Genomic DNA, 14,188 nt, shown 5'->3' with positions numbered 1-14,188 from the left:
CATGGTGGCGTATGCCTGTAATCCCAGCTACTCGGGAGGCTGAGGCAGGAGAATCGTTTGAACCCGAGAGGCGGAGGTTGCAGTTGAGATCGCGCCATTGCACTCCAGCCTGGGCAACGAGAGCTAAACTTTACCTCAAAAAAAAAAAAAAAAAAAAAAAACTCCTAGAAATCTGTTTTCTTTCTCTCCCCTCCTTTAAATACGTTTTTTGTTACTGCTGTTTTTTGATTTTTTGAGACAGAGTCTCATTCTGTCACCCAGGTTGAAGTGCAGTGGCCCGGTCTCAGCTCACTGCAACCTCCACCTCTCAGGTTCAAGCGATTCTCCTGCCTCAGCCTACCAAGTAGCTGGGACTACAAGCACCCACCACGATGCCTGGCTAATTTTTATATTTTTAGTAGAGATGGGGTTTCACCATATTGGCCAGGCTGGTCTCGAACTCCTGACCTTGTGATCCGCTCGCCTTGGCCTCCCAAAGTATTGGGATCACAGGCGCAAGCCACCACACCCAGCCTCTTTTAAGTACATTTTAAGTGGCTAATGTTGCAGAAAAATGCTACAGTAGTTCATGTATATTCTTGGCTTCCTTAACTTCTGCTTTAGCTGAATATCTATGACATCTTATTATAAAATACTCGTTAGTCAAAATTCTGGAATTCTCACAAACAAGCACTCTATTTTGGGTAAAAGCACACGTTTCTTATTCCCACATAATTTGCCAGTTGAATAGGAGTGCCTAGGACTTTGCTGATGTCCAAATTCAGCCTCTGGAAGACTGAGAATGCCCCTTGGCCACTTCTGATGAATCACATTGTGTGTGTGTGCCTGCGCACACATGTGCATATGTGTATTTAAACTTAGAAGCATTTTATATAAGCTGTTAATTGTTAACTTGATTAATTACTCTAGATAATCAAGAATTAAGTTTATGAAAGAGGCTGCATGAGATAAAAAAGGGAATTAACTCTATTTTTAAAAATAAAACACCTTTAAAATATCTTTCCAACATAAGTGATATACAAATTTCTACATTCAAGGGTCCAATTTCCTTCATCTCTCAGCCATGACTTCATAACATAAAACTTAACAGTTTAAAAATTCCTTAAATTCAAATATGGACAAGCAACTTTAATCCAACAGAAAAATAGACAATGAATGTAATAAGAACAATCACAAAAGTAAAGTACCCTAAGATATATGAAAAGATGCTTAACTTCACCTATAATAAGAGAAATTCAAATTATATTGTCTCAATCAAATTAGCAAAACACCCTAAACTTTAATTACATATGGTTTATGAGGTATGGGAATACAGGCACTCTTGCATATAGTCAGGGAATTTTAACGTGATAAAATCCCTATGGAAGCGAAGTTGGCAGTATTTGTTAAAATTACAAATGCTTTTGACCTGGTAATTCCATTTTAAAATTTATCTTACCAATATATTTGCACATCTGTGAATGGACATATATTCATATATATACATTGCAGTGCTGTATTAGTAGTAAAAATTTAAAAGATTTCAAATGCCCACCACAGTGATCCATAAAACAAGATGTTTCTTGCAACTATAACCTCTCTAAGTTTTGATACACAAATACTTCTCAGATATTTTAAGTGAAGTAAAGAAAAACGTTTATATTATGATTCCTTTTGACTGTAAAAAAGCTGAGAATTAATAAAGATTTATACATCTAATTTGCTGCATACGCATAAAAAACTTGAAGGAATGCCCAAGATTTTAGACAAGATTAATCCGCTGAGGGCAAGGGAGTGAGAACTAAATAGAAGGAAAGTCCAGATGGGAGGAAGTTTATCTTTATGACCCTAAACCTTGATATTCTTTTGGGTTTTGAACCATAAGATGTATTCTCTTATAAAGGGCTGGGCACAGTGGCTGACACCTGTAATCCCACGACTTTGGGAGGCCAAGGTGGGCAGATAATTTGAGGTCAGGAGCTTGAGATCAGCCTGGCCAACATGGTGAGACCCCATCTCTACTAAAAATACAAAAATTTGCAGGGCATAGTGGCACACTACTGTAATCCCAGCTCTTCAGGGGGCTGAGGCAGGAGAATTGCTTGAACCCGGAAGGTGGAGGCTGCAGTGAGCTGAGATTGGACCACTGCACTCCAGTGGGGGCAACGGAGTGAGACTCTGTCTCAAAAAAAATAAAAATAAAAAAAAAATAAAAAAAAAAGTGAATGTGCCTGATTTTATTAAGTACACAAGTTTGAAAAAACCTTGTTATCTAAAATTAATTTTCAGAAATAAAATGATGGATACTAAAATCTGATTTGTGTTATGTTTATAGAATTATATTGATCTTTAGTATTCCTCTGAAACTCCAGATATAGTTCCTAACACAGTGGATGTTCAATATACAGCTGATGCTTAAACAGCTTGGGGGTTAGGGATGCTAACCCGCAGTGCAGTCTAAAGCTAGAGTATAATCTTCGAATCCCCCAAAACATTACTAATAGCCTACTGTTGACCAGAAGCCTTACAGATAACATAAACAGTTGAGTAACCCATATTTTTATGTTATATATATTATATACTATATGGTTACAATCAAATAAGCTAAAGAAAAGAAAATGTTATTAAGAAAGCCATAAGAGAAAATATATTTACTATTTATTAAGTAGAAGTAGCTTATTATGAATGTCTTCATCTTAGTCATTAAATACATCTTAACTTTCGTTTTTACTTTTCCATATACCATTAAACAATAATTTACATATGACAAGAACACAAGGAATCTGAAAATTACAAATCACATTATTTTGTTTTCTTTGAAGAATTAAAATGCTATTTAATGTCTAGGCTATTCCTATGTATATTTGAACTCCTGCCTTCTTCGGAAAGTGGTTTATGACTGAGCAACTTGAAGTACGACAATGCCTATTGTACACCTTTGACTTGTGAAAATAATAGAACCTAAAAGTTCAAAGAATGCATGAAAGACAAGCCGATTGTCCATTGCTAAAAAGAGCAATTAGCAAATCAATGAGCTGGTCCTTGTTTACACTTTTTAAAAAGTTAATTGCTTATTTCTTTACGAATCTGTTTCATTATAAGCCACTAGTGATCATCAGTCAAATCTGTCAAAATCATCAAAGCATGTTGTGAGAAACCTTTTCTTTTGAACTATTACAAAGTTAAAGAAAATTTCTAATGGCTATTTCCATATTTCATTCTCATTAACAATGCTTACTGCCTGAAATTCAATTTTGTTGTTGTTGTTGAATTAACCTTAGGACAATATTGAATAAAGTAATTAACTCAGAAAACCATGACAAGTTTAGTTAAAGTGATGAGTCTCAGGAAATCTTTAGTTGGCAGGTGACCGTGGAACAAGAAATGTGTATTTAAGAAGGAAACACCTCTCCCCTGGTAATCTCTTTTTGTTTGAGAGCTGAAAAATGTGTGTTCTCCTCTCCTTCATCTTACACAAGAAACTATAGCATTTAAATATATTCTGACAAAGTGTAGAGAACTGTCTTTGTAATATAGTGATGTCAGTGAGTTTTAAAACTGTGTCTCTTGCAGGTTAAAAGGAAAGGCCACGAGAGGAAATGACTAAATCCTCAGAGTATATCTTCATTGACAGCTGATAATTAGCATGCAGCTTAGCAATAATAATTAGTTCCCTCTTTAGAAAATTTCCGGATGAACTCTGAGTTGGTGCATTTCAGTTTCATCTTATTTCTTTGTCCATTCCCTCCCCAAGCAATTCCTGTTATTTTTAGAGTAGGAAAACTCAAGAGGAGCTTGCTTCATTTAACTGAGTCAGCACTGTCCATTATTTGCACTGTGTTTTCTTGAGATAACCTGAGAGTAGAGTTTCTTCTGTCCCCATCTTCCTGCATATTTTCTGTTTCTTTCATCCAGGCAGCTTGAAGCAGTATGAAGGGATTTAAAGAAATCAGCCATTGCTTGGTAAATATACCAAGTCCAGGGACCATGAATTGGAGTTCAGATAATTAATATGACTTAAAGGAGTGACTCTAAAACTAAGAAAGGAAAAATTCTTGAGGAGGGAAGAAAGCCTTGCTTGCCTTTATATTGCCTTCGTCATATGCAAAAAATATTCAATATATTTTGAAACTCCATGGCAAATTAGGTAAAAATATTTACGTTTTCTCACAAGTAAGATATGTAAAACTAAAAATGTCATGAATCAATAAGTCAAAGCAACAAAAAATTTTGTAATTATTTGAGATAGTTTATAAAATACACAATAAAGGTGATTAAAATTGAATTGATATTAACCTGAATTTTTCTATTTATGTCATTGCCATTAAATTGTTTTGAATTATCTCAATACAACCTATTAAATATTTAAAAAACCTTATATCGTATTATCTATATCAGGCTCTGCAAAAAATGCATTCATTTCTGATGCATTATAATCTCTTAATAGACTAGACTTTGAATTGCTAGGGTATTTTTAAAATAATATTTAGAAATCTCATGTGCATTGTAACAAAGCTCTCCAGTCAACTTCTGTTGTTCAAATTTTGTCACCAACACTGACCAAAATAACCTTAACTCTGTACTGAATCTCTAATAAATTCTCTTTTTGCATGCAAAAAATGGGGAGAATAGTGTTTCTGAGGAGGTGTCACAATGATTACATGACATAAAAATGTCTAGCCCTTAGATAATACATACTATGTAACTGATCAATAAATATTTATTAACTGTTATTATCACCTTGAGAGTTAGGGTGGGGAGGATCAGTACCCGGATACAGGAGGAAATTTGGTTGCATAAAAAAGGAGACATCTCATACGTCTTCCCCTTTTACTTATATAATTTCATTTTGGGTAAAGTAACACATGTTCACTGGAGAAAATTTGTGTAATATAGAAATTTTACATAGATCTCTAGAAGAGCCTGAATTCTCATTTTCACTAGTTATTGTAATTTTTAAAAATACCACTAAAATGACATTTTCATCCTCATTCCTTTGAACATTTAATGAAGTTGAATTCTTTTTATGCAAATTCACTTTTTGTGTCCTCTTTGATAATGTGCTATTTACGGAACAGAGGTGATGTTTTTTCTTCTTTCTTTAAAATAGTTTTTTAAAACATATTAAAGGACTGTATTAAAAACAATTTGTTTCCATTTGTGCTATATGTATATTTTCTTCCCCAGATTTCCCCTAATAATTATGTTTCTGCTTTTTTCTTAAACTTCAGAATTCCATGATTTATCAAACTTTACTGCTTTGATCTCATTAATTGTTTTATGTTTATAATGCTCTCTTTACAAATAAAGCATACTTCAATTTCTATGAATTTCATATGAATGAGATAGATGAAAGTCTGCTCATTCTAAAATAAATTGGAAATAGAAGCATTCTTCTCTATCCAGATATGAAATTTATTCTCCAGTCATGTGAGTGACTTTCACAATCCAGTTATTATCAGGAAAAATGACTTCAGATCAATTAATGAAAACTCAAATTTTGATATTTGGCAGATACTCTCCAACATGCAATATAATTATATAGTCATAAACATCTATATATGATTGAACATCTAACCATCATAAACACCTAAACATGATTATATAATCATGAAAAGCTATCAACAGCAGGCCAACTTATTTAGTCTAGCAGAAACACAGATTGCAACAAATTTATGGTATTATAAATTTGTTCATGAATAAAGACAGACTGGCTAAGTTTGCTATGGAATTGAGACATGCTTCATGTTGACTGCTCTGACCCCATACACATTAATTATAGAAACTACACATTTTGCCATGTGGCTTCCACATTTTAACCACAGATGGATAATTGTTCACAACACATCCAATCTAGAGGAAGCCAGCAACCCATGAATTATGAACACTAGCTGACACAATTTCATTATTTCCCTTGAGAATTTGAATTGCGAAGTGCAGGAGCCATTGTCACATTGTGGTGATGTGGGAGCTGGAAGGTTATATCTTATATATATAATAAATATATAATACATATAGGTTATATATAATAACCTATTAAGTCATTTTTCCTGATAATAACTGGATTGTGAAAGTCACACGACTGGAGAATAAATTTCATATCTGAATAGAGAAGAACGCTTCTATTTCCAATTTATTTTGGAATGAGCAGACTTTCATCTATCTCATTCGTATGAAATTCATAGAAATTGAAGTATGCTTTATTTGTAAAGAGAGCATTATAAACAAAACAATAGGATATATTATCTGTGGTCATGAACAAACTAATGAATAAGCCCTTTAGAATCAGTACAGTGAAGCGGTGGCATTAAGAGAAGCAAGAAGCAAGAAGCAAAGATGCAGCATCTCCTAAGAGATAAATTACCTTGGCTTCTTTTTGTTTTCTGATTACCATGAGGCCAGGATTTCTGTCCTCACATTTACATTACCTTAATTTAATCTCTGTTCACTGCAATCATTAATATTCCAAATAATGTGGCTACCCAAGGCCATAAAGTGACTTTTGGTGGAGTGAATTTTGATGTTAGTTTAGTTGTCTTTCATTACGGGATGTAATTATAAGCACAGGTATGGAACTTGACACCTTAATTCTGAGTGATGTTGAATGTCCACCACAGTATTTTTCAGTATACCTATTACAACCTTAGAAGAAATTTCTCTTAGTTCTTAATACTAGATAATGCTCCTAAGCACTTGATAGTTTTTTTTCCTTGTATTACAATGACTTCCTCTACTTTGGATTTTGGGAAGCCTGAGGCCAAATTTGGGATTCATTTTAACGATGTATTAGATATTAGAGGATGACTTCCAGTTAAATTTATTACAACCCACTCATCTTACTGTTTTTCTCTTACCCTCACTCCCCTAGAAATATATTTATTTATTTGATTGGATATATTTGTATAAGTCATCTCAGATCCTTTATGGAAAGAGGCAAATTAATCAAATAAAGTAGAAAAATCGAGTTAACATGCAATAAATAATAGTAAATATATAACAAACATTCACATTCTTTTCAAAAATAGTTTCTATTTTAGAATGGCTCTGTGTCCATTATTACAGATATATGTGTAAAGCACAAACATTCATATATAATGGATACTTCTAACCTTTCTTAACTTAAAGTCAAGGATATTACAAAATTGTAACCACTTGAGAAAAGCAGTCTAGGCCTTAAAAGAAAATTAAAGATCAAGACAGGATTTATGCCAGTGAAAGTGGACAAGAAAAATATAAACCATGGCATTCATAAACTCTAGTTAGTGCTATGATTTTAAAATAACGTCTATCTACTGACAAGTCTTAATGTCTTAGGAATTCAATTGTTGTCACTGTTTTGTTGTATGGTGTTGGTCAGGGTAGAGAGAAGTCGAAGCATTCAATGCATTTTTTCTTTTCTTATATTATGAAATGTTTAAAGAAAACTACAGCCTGTTCATTAGGTTTTATAAATTTAAAAAATGATCTTAGAAATTATTCTAAGAAGTATCTTCATAAATAAAATGATATTTCTCAATTTATTACCTATGGTATGTAAGGATATTCAGTTTTATGTATCCAAACATATTTTGGCAACAATTTTCTCTGAGGCAATATGAATGAATCAGGAAAAGTAATCTCCAAAATTCCTTATTACATAGTTTTTTCACTGACCCTATAAACATTAGGGTCAGAGAAAAAGTTGTAAATGAATTTTCTAGCTACTTCACTTTAGGCAAACGTAAACATGAGACATCTGATAGTTAGACTTGCTATTCACCACTCCTTCCCTTTGATAAGCTTCTAAAAGTGTGAAAAACAAAAATACAAGCTCAGCACTGTACTTTAAATGACTCCATAAAACATCTAAGTGTCGATTTGCTTCTTTCTTTTTTTGCACTCTTTCATCAGCTTCATTTTAGAAATGCAATTTAGTCAAAGAATTAAGAATTTTAAAGGTGGAAGGGTGATTAACAGGTGAAGAATCCAGTCTAAAGAGCTTAAGAGGTTGTTCAAGTTTACCTACGCAATTATTGTCAAAGCCAAGACTAAAACCTGGCCTTCCAGATTCTCAGTCTACAAAGACCTTTGGTTATAATATACACATCTGTTATACTTTAATTCTCATGTTTTTAGAGGTAAATTGAGTGATTTTTATTGTAATAGTGTATGACCATAGGATAGTCATTAAATTTCTGGGCACCTAGGTTTCTCCAGTAAAATAAAATACACAGGTAATTTAAACTGTTATACAGTAGTTGTTTACTGTTTTGTAAAAGACAATATATATATATGTAAATGTACAGATCATTAAAAACGAAGATTCACAAAATTTTCATATGTTGTATGCACACTTCGGTTCTTTCCCTTTGCTTTCTCCAAAGTACATATCCACAGAAACATGGACATTTTTTGTGATCTCATAGGATAGATTTGGCCATCGAGAGGAAGAATAGTTTACAAGAGGTGATACATCAGAATAAAATAAGATTGATGATTCAATAATTAGTTTCCACTATTATTTACAAAGAAATAAGAACTACTACTTTTAGACTGTTAGAACTGTAATATACTTAGCAAGTAGGCAAATTGGTAAGTGGTAAAAGCAAGTAGAAGTTGGTGTCTATCTTGCCACGTGCATGCAGGGGTAATGAGGTACTAATCACCTCATTGGGCAGCAGGCAAGGTCATCCCTAGATGGAGTCACTCATGGAGTGCCTCCTTTACTGACTGTGCTGCCTCTTCCTAAAATCCCTCATAATTGAATCTTCTCATGACTTTGTCTTATTTCCCAGCTTAGTCCCCTAAGCTCTACACCTGAGTGTTCTGGGTAGCTCTGCAGCCTAGGAACCTATTCAAGCTAGTGTGTAACCATCCTTTCGTCAGTTGTACCCATTCAGATTATTTCACTGTGCATTAAAACTGAAAAGTGTTGCCAACTATTGGAATAACTGGGGAAACTTTTCTAAAAATCCACTTAGCAGCCCTGATATAAAAATAAATGCTTATATATAAAGACAAAGTATAATGATAGCAGACCATTTTGAGCTATATTTTTGTTATGCCAGTGGATTCCAACCTGTGCTTCTCTTGCTGTATGTAAAGGAAAGCAGTATGATTCTACTTGGACAAAATTATTAAACGGAAAAAATTGTCTTCCAGGATTTAAGAACCTCTAATTTTTCAAACGATTTTATTTTCCTTCCCAAAGGAGTTGTGAGGGTGGGAAAAGAAGGAATAATAGGGAATGGATTTTCTACCATTGAAATTTTTGCTAATACCCTTGCTTTCATGCCTATGTCAGAAGTTTCAAACTGTATGTTTTACCTATACATATTTAATTTTAAAATATCAGAATCTGGCAAACCTCTTATGTGTTATACCTATTATTCCTTTTTTCCCACCCTCAAAACTTATTCTCAGATTATTTATTTAGGTGAATAGGCAAAAGACTCAATATCTCAAAGATAACTCAATAAGAAAAAGTTTTACCTTTATAAGGGATATATTGATTTTAGCAGTATTGTTCATTTCAAACTAAAGATTTAAATTTAACTCTACTCCACAAAGTTTGGAGCATCAAAGTTTGAGGGTAGAGATATAGATAAGAAATATATTATTAATACAGAGGAAAAGATACTTTTAGCAGTATTGTTCATTTTAAACTACAGATTTAAAGTTAACTCTACTCCATAAAGTTTTGGGCATCAACAGTTTGAGGGTAGAGATATACATAAGGAATATATTATTAATACAGAGGTATATACTTCATCTCTTCTTTCTCAGAAACAGAAAGTGTAAGAGTGGGCACAGTGCTATAGATTTGTCCTACTTCATAGTATCATTTGTTTAGATTTTAGTGTCCTAGTCACCAAGAATTCACATTATCTGTTAGATGCATTAGGCATTGATCTTTGGAAAAAAAGTTATCTTCTAATTTGTCAATATTTGCCAAAGGGCCTCTTCAGGAATTCTTCAGCATGCAGAGTCTAGACTTGGGGTTTTTATCCTCTCTCATCACCAAAGGCTCTCATCTATCATTTTACCAACCTTAAGCACTAAACTGCCATATGCAATTAAATACCTTTAACAAACAAATGCACACACGAGAGGTTTGCCAGATTATGACTTCTTACAATTAAATGTATATAGGTAAAACATACAGCTTAAAATTTCTGACATAAGCACGAATGCAAGAGTATGAGCAAAAATTGCACTGATTGAAAATATATTCCCCCCAGTTTTATCAGTGATCCGTACTGTAACTGTTACCACATTAATGCCTCATCGTATTAATGACGCTGATAGTTTGCAGACTGGGAAAATTTGATTTTGGATGTGACTATCAAAACCAATTACGAGTAGAAACATTATTTTTCTGAGTGGCGTTTATCTGAAATTCAATAAACACACTCTGGTGGGTTTAATGTAGATTTGTAACCATTATACATTAGAGGAGCTGTAAAATGACTTTCACCAGCACTTTATGTTAAAGATTGTGAAGGATGACTATTTTTCTGGGTTTAAAAATATAGAATATTTTTCTTACTTATTAAATTGATGAAGTTTTTAGATTCATAAATTTATGAAATATTTTACCTTGTGCACATTAAAATTTGTTGCCAGCATATTTATGATAAAATGCATGTTAATGACTTGGTTCCAACAGGGATGAAAACAGAGCTATGAGAAAAGGGTTATAAAGGTATTTACATTTTCTCATGTGCTTAGTGTACATATCATTTTGCATTTCAGAGCTCTTGAATCTGAACAGAACATCAGTATTTCATAGCCCATTTGGATTTCTTGATCTCCATACAATGCTGCTGGATGAATATCAAGAGCGGCTCTTCGTGGGAGGCAGGGACCTTGTATATTCCCTCAGCTTGGAGAGAATCAGTGACGGCTATAAAGAGGTATAGAAATATCCAAACTGCATTTCAGTAGATAAAGAAAAGGGGGGAAATTCCAAGAATGTTCCTTGTCTTTTTTTAATTGTATTGGCCACTTTAAAATTTTGAGTGATTACTTTTTAAATAAAATATTAGTTAAAACTAAAATCATTTTGAGGAAATGATTTCTAAATCATGTTGTATGAACTTTTCTAGTACAACACTGATACCTGGATTTCCAGACACTCTTGCCTGGCTCATTTGACATTCCTCTTGCATGGTGGACCTTGTCACCACACCCACTGTCCTGAGACCTGGGTTTGGAGCATGATGAATCACCACCAGTTCCTCTGGGGTTTACTATTCCAAAGCGCAAGCTTGAAGAAATGTGAATATGGGGCCTCGATTTAACTACCTCATATAGTTCTGCTGGTAACATCACTACTTCAGGTGGATGCTCCTTTAACATGGTGAAGTCATTTATAAATTTAGAACAAGAAAGTACCAACATCTTTTGGAAAAAGAGAAAAATAATCTGTAATTATAGTCTATAATTATACAAATAATTAAGCCAAATTTTCCTAGACCCACATAAATCTTACACAAAACATAAATATTTAGAACATAGTATTTTTGGCATAAGTGCATGTATTATGTAATACACTTTCTTTATAATTGATTTATTTTTATGTTTATGAGCCATGTCCATATTTTCTAAAGTCATTAAAAAATTATGACATAAAGCATCATTCCTTGGTTTCTGCCAGTTCCCTATCCCTAGAGGTAATAATTTTAAACCTTTTGTTGTTTCTTCTGGTTCTTCTCTACATATTTCAAAATAACGTTTGTGTACTGTTTATTGATATGTTTCATTTTAGGCAATATCTGTTAAGAAATACATCTTTAAGGAAGATGAGGATTTTAGCATCCTTCTCTTGCAATACCACAGTTAAAATATCTGTGTACTATACTTCATCAGCAACCCTCCAATCACTTGCCCTCTATCTTCCCAAAATAATTATACCACAATTTTTGGTTAAATACCACTGTCTTTACCTTATTATGATTAGGAAGATAGTATTCACCACTGAGCCACATGTGGGAAGTTTATCACATTTTTCCCTCCCTTTTTTCTGCCCTTGTTTCCTTCCTTCTTTCCTTTACTTCTTTCTGCAATTTTCTTGTTTCTCTTGAAATTTAACATTATCCCATATTTTTTCCATTTGATAAGATTTTTATATTAGTTTCACTAATTTTGGGGCTCCACAAATCTCTCTACAAAAGTTTTTATACTCCTCTCAATGTAGCAAAACTTACCAGTTTTCATCAGTTCACATTGTTTCCATTTTTTAATTGAAGGTATCCTCCATGCTCCACTTGCCCAGCTGGAGCTTAGCTTCACCATTACCTGGAGCATCCTCTCAGCCCCTGACTTGTATAGAACTTCAGTTTCTCTGGCCCCCCACCTATAGTCTGCCATACTGCGGAAGCACATCCTTTCCTAGCTCCTGGAAGAAGGATACAGAGTCCAGTGTTGAGTCTTGTATGTTTGAAAATTGTATTATTCCAATTTCACACATTATTGATAGATGGATATAAAATTCTAGGTTGAAAATCACTTGCTTCAGAATTTTGAGGATATCAATCCGTTGTTTCTAAACTTCTAGTATCGCCGCTGAGAAGTCCGATTCTTTCTAATTTCAAAGTTTTGGATGTAACCTGTCTCTCATTCATGCATTTAGAATCCCTTCTTTAATCTCTGTGTTTTAAAAGCTTCTCCTATTTCTCTTGCATCTCTCTTTTTACACCCGTTGCACTGAGACACAATGGACCTTTCTACCAGGGACCCCATGACCTTTGGCTCTAGAGAATGCTCATTATTTCTGTTACATCTTTTCTTCTCTTCATTCTCCTCTTGACTTTCTTCTGGGACTCCTCTAAGTCAGATTGTTCCCCCTTTATCGTCTGGCGTTACTGCTTATTATGCATGCTTTGAAACACTTCTCCTGACATCATCCACACCCACCCCTCTTCTCACTCTAGGCTTCTAATTTCTGAGAATTTCTGGAGTCTTTTTTATGAATCAGCTTGCATATTGGCTCCTGTCACCTTGCAGGCAGTTAGATTTCCGCTTTTCCTAGCGTGCAAAGTGCCAACACTTGCCCATATGTTTTAGAGTTTTTAAAATGTTGCTGATATTTCTTTGGCATCTACACTCCAGTTTTATTTGTCCTTTTTGGATTATATCTTTTTAATCCTTTTTCTATCGTTTTAGTGATTCAGGTTAAAGTAGAAGCAAATATTGCATTTCACCCTATCTTTCCTTTCTTTCTAATGTCTTTATTTTCTCCGTAGTTCTCTTTTGACTTCAAACATATGTATACCAATTGCTCTCTTTCACTCTTCCTCTCTCTCCATATATAAAAAATATAAATACACACACACACACACACACACGACCTCCTGCCTGTCAAATTCAATGGGTTTTTCTCTCACTTCTTGGTTGATCTCTTTCCAACTTTAATCCTAACTGCCTCTGCCACTCTTTCTTTCTTTTTCTTCTCTCTCTCTCTGATATAATCTACTTATTCTGATTTTCTGTGAAGGAGTATCTAACCTAGGGATCATAAATAAGGCTGTCATAGATCGATCCCTATATTAAAATTAATATGTGAATATTAGAAGAACCTATAAAAGATTTGTCATTTCAGAAAATTAACAACCTTTGCATTGAGGAAGTAGTTCTTAAATTATCTTCCTTGGACCAAAATATTATGTGACTATCATGGAGTGGTTCCCTGGAATCTACATTTATAACAAATAGGTGACTCATGTGCACAAAATTTAATGACAATTTTCCTGAGCTGTTGTTTCCTATGTGGACCATAAGACCAAGAGATAGCAGCTTCTCATTGTAATGTGAATCCCCTTCAGAGCAGGGGAAATTGAATCGCCTACTCACTCTTATGTATTGTTTTGGCCTAATTATACCCTCAGCACTTTAATACTAGGAAGCTGAGCTTTCATGGAGGAAATGACCTGTGAAAACTATATAAGGGTAGGAGACCCGGAGGGTGATGAGGCTCTATGAACTGCATCTTAGGGAACTAAATAGCGTGGTATGTGGTCATTGAGCTTCAGGGTGCCATCTAGCCAGGATGTCAAGGAAAGTAGCTATAAAACCTATTTGAGTACCCCAAACTCCAGGGTAAATCCTTACTTTGCGGAGCCCAAAATGTATACAACTGCAGGGGGGTGATTTTAAGTACTATAATTAACTCAAACTTAAAAATTTTCAAAATTGCAAAGGCTCCTTTCAGGTCTACAGTCTGGGCAGG

General features: G+C 34.0%; 1 protein-coding gene across 3 annotated transcripts in view; it reads left to right on the top strand.

Annotated features, from left to right (window-relative positions):
* Window positions 1-14,188, top strand: part of SEMA3E (semaphorin 3E) — a 285,354-nt gene that overhangs the window by 152,026 nt on the left and 119,140 nt on the right. For all 3 annotated transcript variants that reach the window (XM_050785246.1, XM_050785244.1, XM_050785243.1), the window contains exon 2: window positions 10,714-10,874. In XM_050785246.1, the coding sequence (XP_050641203.1) occupies window positions 10,714-10,874 (161 nt within the window). The remainder of the gene's footprint in view (window positions 1-10,713; window positions 10,875-14,188) is intronic.

The sequence above is a fragment of the Macaca thibetana genome, chromosome 3 (assembly GCF_024542745.1).
Source record: "Macaca thibetana thibetana isolate TM-01 chromosome 3, ASM2454274v1, whole genome shotgun sequence".
In the NCBI taxonomy this organism is placed as follows: domain Eukaryota; kingdom Metazoa; phylum Chordata; class Mammalia; order Primates; family Cercopithecidae; genus Macaca; species Macaca thibetana.
Note: the sequence above shows the minus strand (reverse complement) of the source record. Positions and strands in the feature narration are given on the sequence as shown.